Source organism: Squalius cephalus (assembly GCF_949319135.1).
Source record: "Squalius cephalus genome assembly, chromosome: 25".
Taxonomy (NCBI): domain Eukaryota; kingdom Metazoa; phylum Chordata; class Actinopteri; order Cypriniformes; family Leuciscidae; genus Squalius; species Squalius cephalus.
The window spans coordinates 7,788,718-7,809,574 of NC_137146.1; the positions used below are offsets into that span (position 1 = coordinate 7,788,718).

Below are 20,857 nucleotides of genomic sequence, written 5' to 3' on the forward strand. Positions count from 1 at the left end.
AAGAGATCTGATGAACCCTGCAGGACTTATTAACCCACAGGTTCTATCATGCACAAGGGTTTGAATAAGGGTCTCTTTACTCAAACTGTGTTTAGCTGAGGCATGCTGTGAAAGCGATCCTTCATTTAATTTTGGCAGACAGAGAGGAAGAGAGAATGCATGGGCTGAATGTAGACTGGAGTGGTTTTAACTGTACCGTCAGACAACACTAAGGGTGCTTTCTCACTGGGCTTGTTTGCTGCAGTCCGAGCCTGAGCGCGATTGTTCCCGGCGCCCTGCGCAGCGTTGGTCTGGTTTCACACTCAACTTGATTCTATCGAACCCTGGTGCGTTTGCGTGCATCTTACGTCATCGCAAACGTGCACGGCACATGAAATAAAACAGAACGCGGGTCAATATATTGTGTTTTTTATTAATTTTGTGCTATTATGCGCAGCTGAGTTAACAACACAGGTTTACAGTGTGTCGCATAAGGTGGCTTTCTGCTGCTTGCAAACGTACTCTTTTGAGGAGACAGTGGATTTCCATTCATTTGTTGCCCTGATTCCACGCGCTATGTGCGAATACACTGCAGGCTCACTCTCGCTCGTATCCAAGGTAAATCATCAACACTATCATCCCTTACATGTGTTTTATTTAACTAAATACATCATAATCACCTAAAACGGATAAAACAGGTTACTTCCGGAACAAGCGAGCACCCGAGTGTATGTTGCTTTCACATTCACGTGAACCGCGGCACGGTTCGAGTGCCAATTATAAGACTTCCTGGGCATCTTCATGATGGGTGTTTGATCATTACCACATCTATGTTCTGTGCGGGTTTTTTCTCTTTCTCTGTACTCCTCTTATTTTTGTGTTTTTTGTGATTGTGAAGCACTTTGGGCAACAGCTGTTGCATTAAATGTGCTATATAAATAAATACATTTAATGAAATGATCATCTTGATAATATTGCCATTGGCGATATTTCTGGCTATCGTTGAAAACTTTCCATTGATTTGTGACAATCATCTCCTTAATTACAGCAAGAAAACGCAACATATTCAACTACATAATCTGGGTAAGTGAAACACCCCCTGGGAAAACACTGCCTTTATCAAGCTATGTAACAAAACCACACTAAATTAAAAGGCAATGTGGCCACTGTGATAGTCAAAGGAAAGCGCGTTTTGCTTATTCATTTTTAATTGTTGCACTTAACTGAATGGTTTCGTAAGATAATGCAGCACTTTGCTACTTCAGTTCATCTCCCGAGAGTTCGTTTGTAAATGTGAGATAAATCATCCCAGCAAACACAAACTCAAGACTCCTTAGCTCTCGAGGTTTTCAAGAAAGACATTTTTTCACATAGACAGTCAATTTGTGAATGGAGATAATATTTGTTTCCAAATTTGCACTGGTACAGTATAACTACCAGTCCTAAAAATATGTGGGGGTATAAGAAAACAAAGTACACCGACAGAAAAAGAGCTCAAACTGTGTCACTTATTGGTTTTCATGTTACTGCTTGTTTTACTGTTGTTTCGTAACAGCTCTGTAGTGACTCCCGAGTGACTGAGCACACAAAACTATTCTGCATGGAATAGTACGAGCTGCGGCTTTGTGATCATCTAAATTTATCTACAGAAATCAATAGTCCTAATGAGCAAAAGTGAAGAGCATCAAACGGAATAGAATGAGATGATGTGTATCAGAGCTCACTGTATTGGCTGCTTTAACAAGGCTTAGAAGAGATAGATAAATTGATGAAAAAGAGGGAGCGGCAACAAATTCTGATTAGAAACAGAATTACTAATTGCAAGAAAATGAGAGACAGATAGAGCTGCATTTTTTTCTTCTAATCATTCAAACTGGATTTCAACTTCCTGATACTGTTCCTGCCACTACTATATCTAAATGAACCCCCACACCTTTGCCTTCTCACTCTTTTTCTCTCTTGTCTCCCAGGGCTGATTACTTCCCAGGTTGGATGTCATTTATCCCCTTAGCTGTCGAGGTGTGGGCCAGACTCCTCTCAGCTCTCTGTCAGCTCTGAGGGACCAATGTTCTGAGGTTGTGACCGTGGTTAACTGGCTGTCCTTTTTCGCCCACCCCGGGATGGCATGCACTGACACCATGAGTCAGCCTCCTGTCTGCTCCTGCACACCCCCTGGGATCCACTGGCCTGGCTGAGGATATTGAGTCTTATTTTCAAATTGCACCTGATTATAGTATTTTGCTGTCAGGTACATGGACATATTTGACTATAAACTGTGTGCAAAGTCATGATGGTAATGGCCCTGCTGAGATAATGTGTAATTGTTTATAATTCAACGCAGCACTGAATAATATTGAATGTCAACAGATTATGGGTATGTCAAAGTTTTTCCTCAGACCAATGCATACACGGGGGGCAAATGATAGGGCCTATATAGTTTTGAATCCAGTGGACCTAAACCCATCTGCTCTTGAAACCGAAAGCAATACATTTTGATGACTCCCAAAGGTGACACAGAGAAAAATAAATGCATAAAATTCAAATGCACTAATTGAGAAAAATAGAAAACTCAAAATAAATAAACTAAATTTGCCAGTGTTTGTGACAGCTGTCAGCAGTATTATTGAGTGAGTTTGTAATTGCCATGCAGCGGATGGTTCACGGCCGAAAGGGAACGATTGAAGATGTTTTGGTGCTGCCAGTCAGAGACATATCAGCCTTCCAAAATGATCCACTGAATATTCATTAGGTTTAACTCACTGAAAAAGAGGGATGCCTAGGGTTGCTTCATAATAAAAGCTGCAGAAACATTAGATGTGTGTAAGTTAATGAGCGTTGGTGTTCTTTTCTGACCTCCTTTGATAGTGGTAGCATGCCTATGCATTTTCATTACAGCTCAGTTATATGAATGCCGTGTAACAGCAGAAATACAGAATTCTTTCTGAATTATGCATGATGACATTGACAAATTCCAATATTCTGAGCAACCACACAGAAATGTTTGAAATTCTGCAGATAAACACATTGAAAATTTGAATTGAAAAATTAAAAATAGTGCTATTAAAACATGAATGGCACATTTAATTTCATGGAACACAAATGAATGGTAAAATAACCAATTTGTGAAAATTAGTATAAAATGAGTGTGAAATGAAAATGAGTTAGCTATATAAAGAAGCCTATATTTAATACAGAAAAATAAATAATACTAAATTATACATATTAAATGATATACATAATTTTTAAATGTAAAAATATATAATATCAGAAATAGCTTCCAGAAATAGTAATAGGCCGTAAACTTAATAAGTGCTGCATTAAATCGTGCCCTGTGATATCCAGTATTCATTTCAACTTCTTTATACAATCAGTGGCTTTGTGTACAAAATATAAAATGACTGATTAGAGCATGATGCAAGGTTTCATCTGTTGATTTCTTTGTCATGATTTTAGCATTAAAAAGCTCTTTTCCATTTCACTGAAAAACAAGCTTATTGGAAGTTGAGGAACAATTCACCACAGACTTCAAGAAATAAGGCAGACAGAACAGTGTTACAAACAAGATTGGAATGGGATAGTAAAAGCTTTGCTTGTGCTGTCTTTAGTGTACTCATTCTAACCTAACATGGACTTGCAAAATGCAGAGATAAGCCAGTCACACAGACAGCAGCCAGACTACATATCACCATTGCATGCTAAGAAGACCACTTCAACCAAGTCTCGCACCTTAATCCAGATCCTAAAATCTCAGCCTTTATGTTTCCTCTGCCCACATCTGAAACAGTCACACTTGAAGGAATGGTGAATGGGAGGTGAATCCCCCAGTGAAATCACCTGATGCCCAGTGTCAACAGCAAAGCTATTCCTGTTCCACTTTAAGCCTAGATAAGCAACGCAAGTAAACTGATAGACATACAGAGATAATGGTAACATTTTACAATAAGGTTTCATTAGTTAACTACTTTAGCTAACATGAACTAAGAAGGAACAATACTTCTATAGCATTTATCAATCTTAGTTCATTAATTTCAACATTTACTAATTCATTATTAAAATAAAAAGTTGTATTTGTTAACATTAGTTAATGCACCGTGAACTAACATGAACAAATAATGAACTGCTGTATTTTTATTAACTAAAATTAACAAAGATTTATAAATACTGTAACAAATGCATTCCTCATTGTTAGTTCATGTTAGTTAATGTGTTAACTAATGTTAACAAATGAGACCTTATTGTTAAGTGTTCCCGAGATAATATTCTCAACATTTTGGCTTTAAACCCTCAAATCCGATCCTAAAAACACAGCTAGGGATGGGACGGTATGAAAATTTCATATCACGATTATAGTGACCAAAATTATCATGATTATCAATATTACGGTTTTGTTAAAACGAGATGAAAGTGTTCAAAAATAACTGATGCTCACACTGAAAACATTTCAACAAGTTTTATATTTGAAAATCAACAAATAAAACAAGCAGCTCTATGCACTTTTTTAAGCAAGATTCTATTCTGTGGCATTTCCTTCCTTATAATGACCGTCGTCAATAGCAACGCATTATAACACCGCGCACATCCATGTGTGACAACGGCTCTCTCGTTTCAATCAAATACAATTTATCGTCTTCCGTCTCCGTTTTTGATTGTATTGAAAATTAAATCAGAGTTGATTTATTGTTTACAGAGTTTGATAATATTTTTGTGATCATCTTGTCTGGACGATTGTTTTGTACGCTGTACAAAATTAATTTATAAACAGATAAGATTTAAAACATTAATCTCAATTCAATATGTCCCCGTAATTATGTGGTAAAAAAATCTGTGTAATAAGTGTACAATGAAAATACATTATTATCCCTTAAATGTCACTCTTAATAGTCTTGTTTGAACTTGTTTGTTCATCTTTGGCTCAAAGCCACTTGCTGCGAACTTTTCTTCACGGAAGCTTCACGTTTATTTCAAGTGAGTGAGATAAAATATTTTAACTCAAAACAACATTTTGTGCCCAATTATTTCCCAGACGTAATTTTGGTATTGAGGTCAAAGTTAACTTGCCTTGCGTTCGCTATAAAACAGTGGGTGATGGTCACACAAGACGACTCGGCAGATTTGAAGTGTTTCCCCCCTATTGCAGCGACTTTTTTGTGCATGTTCTGCAGATAGGGTGACCATTCTTGATTAAGTTTCCCTCAGGACTTTTGTAAAAGCTAAAATATGACCACACCTCAGATTTGGTCCACGGTCGTTGCCTTCCGCCATTCCTTCTCGAATAAAAGAAAAACAACATTGCGCGCTGCGCCTGCGTCAGACTGTTGCTGGCTGGACAGGATTTATAATGAGTTATTAAAATCGCGATAATCAAACACGGTTTTAATGATAATTAAATTTTAAACAATAATACTAACCGTCAGTACATTTTATCGTGGTTTATAGTGAAACTGGCAATCGTCCCATCCCTAAACACAGCAGCCATTAACCCCAATATGGATGAGAACAAAATGGATTATTTTATAGCAAATAAATCATCGACTAAATGCAAATTTTGATATAATAATAATAATACATTAAATGCACTATAAAAATTTAAAGAACCAAAATTAAGATTTCATTAATGTAAAAAAAAATTGGCAAAAGTCATCAAACTGACAGCTATGCTGCACATAACCTAGAAGCAATATCTTTATCGAAAAGAGTTTACATGAAACGATTATGGCAGAAGACATGCCTAGAATTACAAATTGCCTGTTTAAAAATAGACAGCTGAAATAACTTTGGACAGAGATAATTCCGTGGAAAGGCCTGTCGACTGGGGAGAAGAGCGGCTTATGCTGTGTTCTTATCTACGAGCAGAATAAACCCCGACGCCGTGACACATGGCACGCTGGCACACACCTTTACTTTCATCCATTCTCTGAAAGCAGAACAGGGTTCAAAAGCATTAGAAGAATTCAGTGCCAGTGTAAAGCACCGCTAGAGATCTTTAGTGCTCACATACTATGACATTCTAAATAGGTTTGCTCTCAGCAGCAGAAAAAACACACTCTGATAACATTGACATCCAAGCTAAAGTGCCATTAATTGGCAGAAGGCTATTGCAAAGTTCATAGAGAGAACCATTTAAGCCTGGTTTTGTACCATCCTTGTTTGCCAATCGCAAGAATATGTGCTGTAAAGTTTTTAATTAGAGCTGATCATAGTTAAGAGTAAACCACACCAACAACTTTAAGCAACCATAATAGGCCCTGCACTCATGGCTCACTCTAGAGGAAATGTTTGAGGGGAAATACATTAGGAGGAGTAATTAGGATTATTAGCAGGGTGTAATTTGCTCAAGAGGAATAAAACAAATTGCTGAGGCGTTTCTAAGCTAAATCGAAAATGAATACAAAATGAATGGCATGATGAATAGAGGGATTTTACAACTGTTGACATGAGGGGCCATGGTGTCACCACCAAACCGCCTAATGAGCGGAGAACGCCACAGGGTCCAGGGATATTGTGCCAGATAATGTCAATGCTAACCTGTGCTTTTCATGCAGCCATCCTTTCTGTTTATACAGCTACAAAACATTAAATATTTACCAATCTTTCATATCATGAAGATATCTGTATAATTTCCCTTTTACCATTTTATAGATAAATGTAAGATCCCAAACCCAACTCTCAAACATAAGTGTTATCACAATAATTTATTTATTGCGAAAATGTCAAAAGCGGAACCAAAAGTTGTTCAAATGACGATGTGTTGCAGTCACAGTCCTCTCTGGAGGTATATAATAGTTTTGTATGAGGTACATAGCAGAATTTAGGTTATTAATCCATGAAAATGTTAATCAGGCTTCCCGTCCGTGAAGGCAAGCATTTCCCAATTTCAAATGTACATCGAATTAAACACGGCATGTCGCAAGCTGTGATGAAGTCGGCAAGAGCCAATGAGCCGTGTAACGCTTCTTCAGGCTGCAATTTTTTCATTTGAATTAATCATAACGAGCACGGGATTTGACGTTTAAGGTCGCAGCTGAGAATGGAGATGAAGATTGCTGGATAAAGGTCTGAATTTGGACCTGTTCCTCGCAAACTTGTGGATTCTAAGGATTTGGATTACAGCGAGTGCATAAAATTGATGTATTTTGTGAATTTATATTGTGTTTTGGTTATTATTTTATGGATGTATTGTCAGTTGCTGTAAAGGAAAATTGCCTTTTCTGTCTCACGGCAAACAAACTAAATATTACAAAATGGTTCAACGATTAAAGAAATGTTATCCATTTTAAGGTTTTAAAGTATAGTCTTGTTTAACATTATGTAATCCTCTGAAACGAGTTTGAAGCAGAAGTCATGAGCAGAGCGAAATGTTATTATTTCTTATTAAGTAGGCTAGATGAGTAAACTGTATTTAATAAATGCGACTGAAAACATGCCATTGATATGACAATTGAATATAACAGTGTCAAAACATTTATGCCACGATTTTAATATTCATGAATAGGAATACGTACAAATTTGTACGTCGGTAAAGTTGTTCATATATAAATAATTAATGGTTTTAGTGCTGTCAATACATAAATATTTTACGTTTTAATGCTGTCAATACGACAATATTATATGTTTCAGTGTGTATGAAAATGTAAGTAGAACTACACTTTACATAAAAATACACACGTATTGAGATATTCATTGGCCCGTACGAGTTATTAAATACAAATAAAAGAGTCGTCATCACTTGCATGCATCTGAATTTGGGTTAAATGTCAGATAAAAACAAAAAAATAAATTAATTATATATTTTTTAGCGCAATTTTCCACCGGACAAAATTGCGATTGTTAACTCATGATTTCTGTTCTGTCTGTGCGCACCAATCTTGCACTTCTATCTACTCCTCAACCAGACCACCTAGAGACTTCGGGTTTTCGGCATTATGTTAAGGAAGGTCTAATCTCGGGAACGCACAAAAAAAATCCAGGAAAAGATTTACTATCTCTTAGTGTTGTGATCCCATGACGTGAGAAAATTGCGCTAAAACACTCACTGAGTTTTTATTACTTGTTTAAAATTCAAAGCGAATAGAAAAATCTGTACTTTGTAATCATCTTTTCTGGATAAGGGAAAATGAAGGGAGTTTTTTCCTAAGCAAGCAAGTCAGTCCTCTATACAGGTTTACATTCTCACAAGTTTTTTCCTCATGCATGCAAGGGTTTGTTCTTCTCTCTTTAAGGCTGATTCACTGTGAAATAGCAGCTTGAAACAATAGGAGCTATAAGAAAAGGCTCTAATGAGATTTCTACAAATTCCAGCATACATCAGAGAAAATAGCCCGTAGTATGGCGGCTCTCGTTTTGAGCTATGAAGTTTGGTGGGGTGGGAGAGAACGAACGCATTAAACACCATTAAAGAGCCCCTTAACACGCCCCGAGATGAGCCGTGACTCCCAGAGCAACATCTGAGGCTCAATGTGTGTCACTAAATCACTTCATTTCTATTCTCTAATGTGCAGCGAGAGGATACAATACATTTTAAGCCAAGGCTTTTGAAAACGACGACCCGCTGAAGTTACGAGAGTTTCTCATTACGTTGTCTTCTCTAACTTTGGACAACGATAGCCTACATCCCCCTGTAAAATATACAAGGATATTAGCCACAGAAAACGATGAATAATGCTCTCATTTTCCTCGGTGAGATAATTAAAATGAAAGAAAAGCATATAATAAAAGGCAATGCTACGTTAGACAAGCTGTGTGGTTTGCAGTTAAGACAAGAAAGGAGAAATGGAGGTGAGGAAGAGGAGGGGTCCCTCCCCAGTACATCTAAGCTACTTATGATAACTAAACTGCAAAAATGGGTAATGCTGAAAATGGCATGGTTATGATGTCACAACTAGGGATGGGCGATATGGCAAAAATATCAGAAAAATCACGATTCATATGTCAAATCATATGTCAAATATATCACCAATGAGGCTTATCATATGTTACCAATATTAAACATTGTTTAATATAATCGCTGTTCATATTTTTATTCAAAGTTCAGAATCAAGATAAAGTTATTACCGGTAACTCTTATGTTTCTTATGATAAATGAGATTATGATAATGCTGCTAAATTTATAATTTTTTTACCTTGAATGTTATTGCTCTAATTTATTTTTTATATTTTGATATTTCATATTTTGTTCAAATGTTTAATATATCTGCTGTTCATATGTTCATTTATTAGCGTGTTATATGATTAGAATGTTGTCCCGGTTTTAAAATAAAGCACAGCAATGATATTTGAGTGTTTCTCCCTTTTCAGGAAAAATATCGAAAAAGTATCGAAATCGCAATTCTTGACTTATTTTGGTACACAGTACACACAGGTTAGCCATATTGGTACAGGGGGTAAAATGCTACAAATATGTAGAATGTGTTTGTTTGTTTATTTTTCAAAAAAAGAGTAGATAGGGAAGATGGGAGGGGTTGAAGACAGAAAAGATGTCAGTCTAAATAGAAGGGAGTGAAAAGGGAGAAGTTTAAATGCCAGACATGTGCTGGCTGCTGCCTGCGGGACACAGACTTGCAGACACTGCAGTCCATCCACCAACAGACTCAATTTACAGATTGGAGAGCAGCAATAAAGAGCTAACAATCTCACTACAGACAGCACTTCTGTAACCGTTCTGTGGCACGTCCATTTCTCTTCTTCTCCTCGCCCTCCCAAGAAACTGTAATTTGCTCCTGTTTTTTAATCAGGGTCTCACTAATTAAATGAAAGCTCTTGGGCCTCTCCTAATTTGGTCCTGGGACAGTTTCATTTGCGCAGTAAATACTGATTATATCAAAAGAGTGTATATGCGATATGAAGGTTTTGTCTCTTTAATCAAAGAAAGGGGGATTTTTCTGAAACTGACTGCTCTTCGACAGTAACAGGACTAAAAAGGATAAAAGAAAACAACGTTTACATTTTAAACATGTATTATTTAAGAAAATATTTCTAATTTATTAATAATTATAATCAGAACATATAATTATTTTACCAAGTGATACAGTTTATTCAATCAGAAATCAAAAGGAATCAGAAACATTCTCCTGGACATTTTTACTTACAGACAGAACCCATCCATTAAATGTGAATGAAATTAAGTAAGTGTCATAAATATTTGTATGCAATTTTGAGCTCTTCTGCAGCAGTCACACCTGACTGTGGGCTACTAGCAATAAGCTCAGAAGCACATCAGCAATTCATCAAAAAAAGCAAATGGCATTCTGCAGTAAATGTCTAGGGAAATATTTAGCATTTGATTCTCATTCTGATTGCATTGTCATTGATTTTGAATTTTCTCTGCACTGCCTCGGACAGGCATAACAGATCATTGCATTTTTTTAACTGTCAGTCAGTTGAGGAGCTCTATCTGGGGGCCAGTGAAGACAACCAGTCTCTCTCTCTTTCCTTCTGTCTTCACACGGCTCTCAGAAAGAGAGATCCAGCCCTCGAGGCCTGCAAAGAGCCTCCTCAGCCCTTTTCTCATTGCCTGCTATACCTTGAAAAGACAGCCTTTCCTTTTCTTTCCTAGCCCTATTAATCCATCCTCCACTGACCATTCTGAAAAAGATAGAAAATGAGAGAGACGGCTTGAATTGTGTGTTTGTAAAGTTTTTTTCGTCTTCTTTTTTAATCAATCCCCTTCACCTTGGTCAAGAAACGTTGCTGTTCGTGGTCCACTGCCCATTTAAGGAGATCAATGTTTTTATCGATAAGGTCCTTCCTTTCCTCAGCTGTTTCTGTCAGTCTCCAATTAGTAAATGGCTTGGCTTTGACATCTAGAAACCGCACATTCTTTGTTAATCTCTCTGTCCCTTCACAAACACACACACACACACACACACACACAAACTGCTGGCGGTAGATCCTTCTCCTATTTAGCACCTAAACTTTTGAACAGTCTTCCTAACATTGTCCGGGAAGCAGACACACACTGTCAGTTTAAATCTAGACTAAAAACGCATCTCTTTTACCTGGCATTCATATAGAACATTACATTTCTATTATTCAAATCAGTTAAATGATTTTTAGGCTGCATAGATTAGGTCAGCCGGAACTGTGGACACTTCCTATAACACCTGATGTACTCGTTACATCATAAGAAGAATTGCATCTAAGCTAATGTTGGTCTTTCTGTTTATTACGAGGTTTACTGAAGTCAGCCGGATCCGGGCCGTATCCAGATCAGATGGTGGACCTGTGTCTGGACCCATCCAAGATGCATCCCTGAAGTGCCAGCCTCATCAGCCCTGTGAAGGCCTCATGGACACCTCAACAAAACCGTCTCCATACCGGCGTGATGACTCCGACTTCCAACCAGATGGAACTGGATAATATTCTGAATGTTCTGATCCAATCTTGACTTCTGACCTGTAATGCAGCCTGAATCATAATCGTACACTTTTCGCTCGTTGGCCAGAGGAGAACTGGCCCCCGACTGAGCCTGGGTTCTCCCAAGGTTTTTTTTCTCCATTCTGTCACCTTGATGGAGTTTTGGTTCTTTGCCACTGTTGCCTTGGCTTTTGGCTTGCTTAGTTGGGGACATTTAATATTCAACCATATTATTGATCTGCCTTACTTAAGGTGGACGATGACGCTATTTTCTTCTAGAAAAAAACTGTTGTACTATTGTCATGTTATCACTGTGTAGCTGTTTTGATACAATCTGTATTGTAAAAAGTGCTATATAAATAAAGGTGACTTGACTTGACACACACACACAGTTAATGTGGCTGGAATAGTGGATCCATGTGACCCAGTGCAACACTGTGAATAATACCGGCCTTCATGGATCTAATTCAGCAGTGCCAAAAGCAATCCGTGTCCTCGCCCAGCACACCGGATGATTCATTCAAGAGGGTAAAATATTATAGGTGTCTTAGCAGTTAGTGTGTGATGCATGTGTCTATGGTTAATGTTTTTGGGTAGTAGTTTATTTTTTGCCGCTTATTGAATCATTTTACGTTTCACAGTCTTTTCCGTTTTTGAATGCCAAATAGATTGTGAAAGTCACCATGTCTGCTCAGCCAACACGAGCATGATGGTGCTACAGTAGTAACAGATACTGAGACAGACAATCAAAAAGAAAGAAAGAAAGAAAGAAAGAAAGAAAGAAAGAAAGAAAGAAAGAAAGAAAGAAAGAAAAGAGAGGGAGGAAGGGAGGGAGGGAGGAAGGGAGGGAAATATCTGTAGCCTAAAGGCAGAGACAGCAATTAAAAGTAAATGGATCCCAGGGCCCGTTTCAGATAGGCTACTACAGATTTCTGCCTATTCTTAGAAGCCGTCCTCAGAGAAGGTTTGAGCTGAGAATTTTCCATGCGTGATGAACTGTGGAAACCAACAAAAGCCCCATTACCAGGAGAGGGATTTAGCCTCGTCTTGCATTAAGAGAGGGAGAGAGAAAAGAAGCCCTTAGTCAAATGGAATACATTAAAGAAAATTCCCTGTGTCATAGAAATAAAAACTAGAAGCCAAATGACAGTGCTCTCATTATCTGCAAACTAAGAGCTCCAGTGGGACATTATTCATAGAGCAAATTACAGACCAGACAAAATTATTTCCCAATATTCTAATGTACAGTTTGACAGTGACTCAGAAAAGTTTGCGTTAATTTAAGGTTATAATTTTCAAGTTGAGCAGCATTTGGTAGTTATCTTTTTTGTGCCATTCTGTAGGGGTAAATGTCAGGATAAATGTTTATATGAAAATCATTTTAACTTAAGCTACCTGGGGTGCGTTTCCCGAAAGCATCGTTGGCCAACTATGGTCGCAAGTTCATCGCAATGTCCATTGAACTCTATTGGTAACGACGGAACTTGCGACCATAGTTGGCCAACGATGCTTTCGGGAAACGCACCCCTGTACTTCCTCCAATCTTTACAAGAGAAAGATAAGATGGTACACTGCGTGTGTGTAGGTGCTAGGGTTGTGCCAGTTGACAATAATAACGTGTATCGACAATAGTCAGAGATATCGTCGATGGCTGGTGCCTTTGATGATATCAAGACGATAACTGGCTCATTTTCCCATTGATGTATTAAATTATTACTATTATTATTATAAGGCTAGTATTTTTATTATTGTAATATTAGGACCCACAATTAATTTGCCTTCCCTAATTTCATAACAACATCACCACATAACCACACTTGCAACACCGACACGCATGTATGAGGATTGAGGACTCCTCAATGAAAATGTTTTTTAAAACTGAAAACAAAACAAATTTGAATTGCAAGGTGATCTATTCACAAATTGTCAAGAGTGCTTGTTATAAAAGAGACATCATTCTTATACTGTTGTTATTTAATATGAAAACGGCATCATTGTTCGCCAGCATTTTATTTTGTTTCCATAGCACATTAACTAAACATTTAATGACACTAATAGCAATACAATTACAAATTATTATTAATAATAATAATAATAATAATATCACTAAAATTATATGTGCTTAATAACAGTCTTTAGGTCTGAACACAGCACAAATCAGTCATCTGTGAAAATCAAAAGCAGCTTCAAACATGACTTAAAATACAATAACTTGTTTAAAAAGAAATATTGATACTCCTAATTTTTTCGCTGTCATTAATGTGGTCCACAAGAGGAATATTAAGCCAACAAATTAAGATTGATATAGGCTACAGTTATCAGCTTATGTAGAGGTAGATTAATCTTGTCGTCTCTGAGAGAATGTGGCGTTAATGCAGCGACAGATGCCAAAAGCTCGGTCAGTTTTTTATTTCACTTTTACTTTCAGGGAATAAGTGAGCGTGTTTACATGTACGCTCTAAACCCTATTTTGCTTAATAAGCCGACAATGTTTGTGGTCTTGTAAATGCATTAACCCGTATTCCTTTACCGGAGTAAAGTCATTAATGCTTTTGGAATGCAATGGAATACTCAGAATCAGATACACAAATGATTAGGCTATGTTTTTACCACCTGGGAATAACCTGATTTATTAACACTATTAATAAACACTCCATCTTTACTAGCAAAATAGAAAAATATTGTCATTTTCCATGATTATAATCTGATTTTGAATTAAATAAATGAGTAAAGAAACAAGTAAATAAATTAGCAAATTTATCCCATGATAATATTGTCTATCGACAATCTCACAGGCTGACGATAGGACGATATGACTATTAGGCTATCGCCCAACACTAAAAAGCGAGCAAACTCCTAAACCAAAAAAATTCTAAAATCAAGAATATGAAATATGTTTCTGCTAGACTTTCGAAGAGATGATGTCAACGAATTCTCTCTGAGAATTTGAAATGTCAGACATGCTCTAAGTCTTATATTTTTGTTCTAAAGGTTTGTACTAAAGCCTGACCAAGATAGATAATTCCATCTGATTTGTTAATATTTAGAGTGTTAGGCTCTGATACAGAGCAGCCACTTCAGTTTGTTGCAACCGTAAGCCTTTGATTTCTATCAGCTCTACGACTCGGCTAAAAAGAAAACAAATAAATATATCAATCATGCAGCACAACTCCTCAGATGTTTAACAGCTCTATTGAAAAGTAATTAGTTTTTCAATAGTGTTAAAATGCAAATATTAGCCTCAGTCCATTCATGAAAGTCAGCACTTTTGAAAAGCTGCTTTGTGGCTGGTTTTGTGCAATCTCTCAGCATGAATTCGGCATGAATAAACTATTTGATTAAAGTCGAATGTCACCATTTGTCTGAGACAACACTGTATTGGCAGGAGGCTTTTCCCCTCGGCTTTCATCGAGATGCACATTTAAATATGAGAGGAGGCATATTGTAGCTGACAGCACACTCAAATCTCACTGAAATGTCAATGCTAAGCCACTTGAGGAATGGCACCGCTCTGAGAGAAGGCTGATGAACCAAAATGTCTTCCATCACTTCTTGAGCTCTGCAATATCATGCTGAAATATGCAGGAAAAGGTCAGAATTATATATCAAAACATAAATAAAGTGGTGTCACTTTATAGAATAATGAAAGCTTGAGTAATGCTGCAATGGGACAATCTTCAGATAAAAGCCATTAAGATTTTCAAACCACAATCTAGTTTTCTTTCTGCAACTGTGTAATTGTTTGATTTTCCTTATTAGAAACAGCTCTCTGTCATTCTGTTCTTCTTTTTAGGATGTAAAATATCACATGATGAACGGAAAGGTCCTTTACGGCTGTTGCATTAGTGAGGACGTCTCTCTGAATTAGTGTCATGCCACATCACTAATGAGCAAGCCGTTTGAATTATATCTTTTCTAACTGTAGTCTGTACGTATAAAAACCAATTTCATTTCAATAATCCTTTTAGTGATGCATGAGGTCAATCTTACAAATGTGAGCCTTTTTTTTACCAAAACTGGCTGAATTGAAAGCTAGAGAGTTCAAATCCAATACCGAAGGGCAAGTGTGGTGAAAAAAGCAGACCATAATGAGTGTGAACATGGAGAAATTGAGAAGCAAGGTGACAGAAATGGCTGATAGCAATGACCAGGTTGGAGCCGTTAGATTAAAGTCTAAAGGTAGTGATGGCACAGACCAAAGCACTGTTTTAGGGCTGTCTTAAATTCATTCTAGCAATTACTGGAAGCCAGCACAGAGACCTGAGCAGAAGTGTAATATGAGAAAATTTCAAGGGCCAATTTTTTTTATATGCTCAAGGGACCAAGAGCTTGAGGTGATAAGCATTTATAATGAAATGCTAGAGAGATTTCCTTTAAAATTTTAGATGTTGAGACAGAGAACGAGACAGAGATTTGTGAGCAGTACGTGGTTTTCTGGTGTAAATAGAGAAGAGGGGCCAACTACCACCCCACTAGTGAGTGCACAAAGGGTGAAAAAGTGGATGTCTACAGACGTGGCATTATTTTCCCAACTTTGGACAACAAAGGCACAAAACATTCAGAGACAAATAGCACTCTCTACAGCACATCCTTCAGCTTAAAGAACGGCTGGATAGGCGTTAATGTGGTTTAGGCCACAGAGGGTCAAGTTTTTGCCATAGAGAAGGTCATCACCCATGGCAGTATAAAAGCTTTTCACAAATGGATCTGTCCAGCTTCCTGAACTTCAGATTGCAGGGTAAAGCATCGGTCTCTCCAGTGCTCGGTTCTCTCCAGCCCGCAGCGGGTTTGCTGTCTGTCTGCGATGGCTGTTACGGGTCTAATCAGCCCAACAGCCTCAGAGAGGGAGAGAGAGTGAAGCCCATGGCCAGCCTGAGTAGAAATCAATTACGGAGGATTGAGCTCTTGTATAAAGAACACTAATGGCAATTGCCGGAAATAAAAGAATGATTACAGACATCATAAAAACTGTTATTGGCATAATCAGTATATCTATGTAATGTCTGCTGCCAATTTATGGCTAACAGCTCAGAAATTGATCGGTCTCGATGCACTGGCAGAAAACCGAGTGGGCTTCAAGGCTGGACAATAGCAATTTATGTTGCTTGATAACACGGGGGCCTGATAACCTAACAATAAGAGAAGTTTTACAATAAATATTTTATGTAAATATTGCCTATAACTGTACTCAACTGTTAAATCAGGTATGTTGCAACAAAGAACTATATTTCTATTATAAACACCACAGACATGTTATAAGTATAGAGTAATACTGAAGCCAGGAATGAAGGCAGGTATGACCACAGTGCACGTTGTTTGTCAGTCATCTGTTATTGCAATAATATCTGACTGGTGTACTAGAGTGAAATTATGTGTCAATTTTTTTTTACTCTGGGCCCTTGGGAAACCAAAGAGCGGAGCTATATTGTGACAGTGACCCTCCAAAATGGATAACAGCCCTTGCTATAACCTTGGGAATCTATCAGAGGGAGTCAGCATTTTCAAAAGTGCCTCCCAGATATGGCTCTGAATAATGTATCCTATGAATAAAACACATTAGTGACAAAACATACTGAATAATTCACTTTTCATTCCCTGCACGCCAGATATTAGGTCCTCTGTCACTCAGCGGACTTTCATTGGACTGTCCCACTCCACTCGTTATTTTCACCTCTTAAATACTGTAAACGGCCTCTCGCTGACTCTCTCTGAACCTGAGTCTTGAAAACACATACACACTAGCACAAGTAAAATAATTAACTAATTTCTAATAGTGCAGGCCAGCTGTGAGTTTCAAACAGCCATGTGTAAATGTAGAAATGACATTTTTCTAATTAAACACTTAGTCCTGCCCATTAAAAGACATACAGCTCACCTCCTCAAAGAAAGACAGATTTTTGAAGTGCCTCTTTCAACTGTCTCTCTCCTCTCCTATCTCTTATTCTTTTCTTGTTCTCATTTTCAATGCTAATGACAGACAGCATTTTGTTCACAAAGACCTAATGAAGGCTTCCACCAAAGCTGAACTAGATAATTGAAACAGTCAATGGCCCGGCACAGGAAGTGGACACCACTTACACTGACACAAATTTGACGTTAACTGAGATTTCAGCTGCAATACTTCTTATTAGCAGTTCTAATGACTTTATCAGGTACTTTTGAGCATCTCAGTTCCTAATGGTGGTAGATTTCACAGATCCACCCCACATCCTCAAAACTATTTAACTTCCATTATAGTCTGCATGTGTCACCATGCATATCAAATGTGAAGCACATAAATAAGCGAAATAAAATTAGATGAAGCCACAAGTAGTAAATACACTGTAGGTGAAATCATATGATTCATTCACTCACCAGGGTGCAGTAGGTCTCTGGTGGGTCTCCACAGGTGATGTTGGGTGGGTCAAGAGTGACTTTTAGGAACTTGGTCATGTCCGCGGCTTCGGGCTGACAGGCCATGTAATACCAGGTCGGGCCTTCGTCCGTGTAGCCATGTGACTTGCACAAGTCATAGTGTCCCCAGGTTGTGGGATAGTGTTGCGTGGCCTGACACACAGTCAGCCATAATGCCTGCAGTGTCAAGAGCAGCGGGAAACGCATGGCTGCTTCCTTTATTCGGGCCGCCCCTCTAATAGACTATTCACTGTGATGTAAAGTATCCGTCTGCTCCCTCCTCTCAAAAACGCATCAGAGAAAGAGAGATAGAGAAGGGGGGGTGGAGAGGAAGCTCTAGGTCTGGTTTAGAAAATAATCCAACTTTTGCTGAGCAAAGGCCAGAAGAACTGCGGCAGCATGCCAGCTTCCCTTTGGTCACTGTAAGGTCGTCAAGTCTGATGCTTCAATCTCCACCTCTGGTCTTTATTGTGTCAAACTGGGAAGGGGCAGGATGGCAGGCAGGGTCGGGGGTGCCAGCAGAGATAAGAGAAGTGGAGGCAGAGAAGACAAAATGATCAGTCAGGGTTGGAGAGAGAGTAAGGTATCTGAACCTCTGGTGAATCGACTCTCTGGCTAGATGTTGACTGACAGCCGTCTCAGCTTTGCCTTCTGTCAATCATCCTCTATTGCAGCTTGGCATCTGCACTCTGCACAGAAAAATGAGAGAGGTGATGGTGAATATCAGTTAGGGGATAGAGTTTGACAGCAAGAGAAAATTAGCGCTCTGACTCCTCTGATGTGGTGCCATTCAGGTGTCTGGTGTGCGTCACAGAGAAATATCATATATCTAAACGGTCATCAAAGAAAATGTGATCTTGAGAGCTTTCATCCATTCATTCCTGGCTTTAGCCATAATCCCATGCAGGCCCGTTCACTTCCACCATGCCTACACTTAAAATGTACAGTGTATAGACCAACAGCTACGTGTAACACTCAACGAAATTACAGGATGTAGAGGGTTCAGGTCAGAATTCAGAGAATAAGTGCAAAGCTGATGATTGCTTCTGATGCCTTTTGTATGGGAATTGATTAAATTCTGAATAGGAGGCAGACTCACGAGGTTACTCTCACAAAAGTTACTATAGAAACACGTCATCTTCTGCTCAGCAGCAAGCTGAAGTCACTTCGGATCCCCTAAATGGGGACTGTAAACTGGTTGTGTAGGGAGATAATAATGTGAAACACCTCTCTTACACAACATTAAATGCTTTATCCCTGTTATTATGAAAAGAAGATCAACATCTAAATATTTCACAACATGCATTGCACATAGAAACCAGAACCACCTGGAGAATCCAATGCATTATTGACTGACAGTTTACTCACATAGCTGAAGAAGCAGGGTTGATCTGAACATGAAAATAGCCCTATTAGGATAAACTAATGATTTTTACACCAGCAAGCGAGTTGTACCATTCTAACCATTCTTTACCATACTTTACAAAAGTACAATATTTAGCTTTTAGTGAAGATGAATATGGTTTTTAGCTGACAACGAAATTATTGATGGATTGGTATGGTCCCACGTTGCCTCATCTTCGTCATCTTCACTCATGATCCTACTATAATGATTTCATTGAATATATGTAATCAAAGTTCTCTATTAAATCCAGAATTATCCAGTGACTCATTCACTCAGGCATGTGTGGGGCCTTTGAAATGTAAGTCTGAAAATACAAAGCTGCAACAAGTAATGGAACTTGCAGAAAAACTTCAACAAAATTCTGCTTTTATCTGTTGTGCTTCAGAAGTTCAGAACAATAAAACGATGTACTGAAATAAAACAAAATACAAGCGAAATACTAGAAGGATGAGAAACAAAGCAAGAAAAGAAGCCATGCCTATGGTTGCATGATATCTTTATCTTTGTACAACTGAGCGGTTAAAAAAATATGTATATGAATCTCAAAAAAAGTATCCTAATAGATCATTCACATTTTTGTTTTACTGTATTTGATACTAATACTACAGCAGTGTTGGGAAAGCTACTCTGAAATTGTAGTTTGACAAGATACTATAGCTAATGATAAATGATGAAAGTAGTCAAGATACAGTCAAGGTAACTTAGTTAGAAGTAGCTACACAGCTATCAAAATGTAGCTAGCTACATTGAAACTACATTGATTTGTTTTGTTTTTTACATTGACACTGTATATTACAAATAACTGAATAATTTTTAAAGAACAATGTTTTAGGTAGGCTAAAAGGTAGGCTCACACAATGCGCTTTGCTCTGAAACACGCTGTTACTTCCCATACACTGTACTACAGTACAGTGTATATGTTTACATGCATAATCTTGATTACGATTAATAAACTGACAAAGTTTAAGGTAATTTAAACACCTTAAAGGATTAGTTCACTCCAGAATAAAAATTTCCTGATAATTTATTCACCCCCATGTCATCCACATTTTGGCAAAATATATGTTGCTAGCAAAAAAAAAAAAAAAAGAAAAAATTGGAATATATGGTTGCTGATGAAAAAAAAAGTATTGAAAAAAGTATTGATAGTTAGCAGTGTTTTGTTGTATCCACATCAGAGGATTCCGTTTTTTTAGACAATCAATATGCCTGTCACGCAAAGTCTAACAATTTCTCCAATATTATATTATTGTTTGTTAGATTCAATCAGTTCGTAACCCTTGCTAAGAGCAATCAATATGGAGCAGTTAGAGTCGCCCATGTGGGTTTCGCAAAAGCACGGATTCTGCACAGCACAGCTACAAAATGAAGAGAGAGCAAAGGTTGCCAGTTCCCCCTGATGGAGGCTGGCAGGGGGATAATTGACGACGACTTACCAAACGTTCTAAAAGCGGGGGCCAGGAGCATTTTAGTGCTTGTTAATCAGTCTGTCCAGTCAATACAGATGCTGACCCCACACTCATCCCGTCACCAGTCCCACAGTGATCAATTAACCTTGTGAGCCCCAAACGAGTTGAGGCGGTGAGTCAGATCACAGCGCAGTCTCGCAGTGGACCACCCTCAGATAGGAGCTCTTTCCTCACCAGAGCAGAGCTCATGCACATTGTAGTGCAGAAAGGATCATTTGCACAATCACTGTCACTGTAAAATCACAGAACAGGGAATTGA

The 20,857-nt window shown here is 38.1% G+C and overlaps 1 protein-coding gene across 13 annotated transcripts in view; it reads right to left on the bottom strand.

Moving 5' to 3' along the window:
* Window positions 1–20,857, bottom strand: part of ntng1a (netrin g1a) — an 89,371-nt gene that overhangs the window by 61,784 nt on the left and 6,730 nt on the right. For 12 of the 13 annotated variants that reach the window (XM_079863375.1, XM_079863382.1, XM_079863371.1 and 9 more), the window contains exon 2: window positions 17,686–18,413. In XM_079863375.1, the coding sequence (XP_079719501.1) occupies window positions 17,686–17,931 (246 nt within the window). In that variant the 5' untranslated portion in view covers window positions 17,932–18,413. The remainder of the gene's footprint in view (window positions 1–17,685; window positions 18,414–20,857) is intronic. The other variant, XM_079863376.1, reaches the window with a different exon arrangement.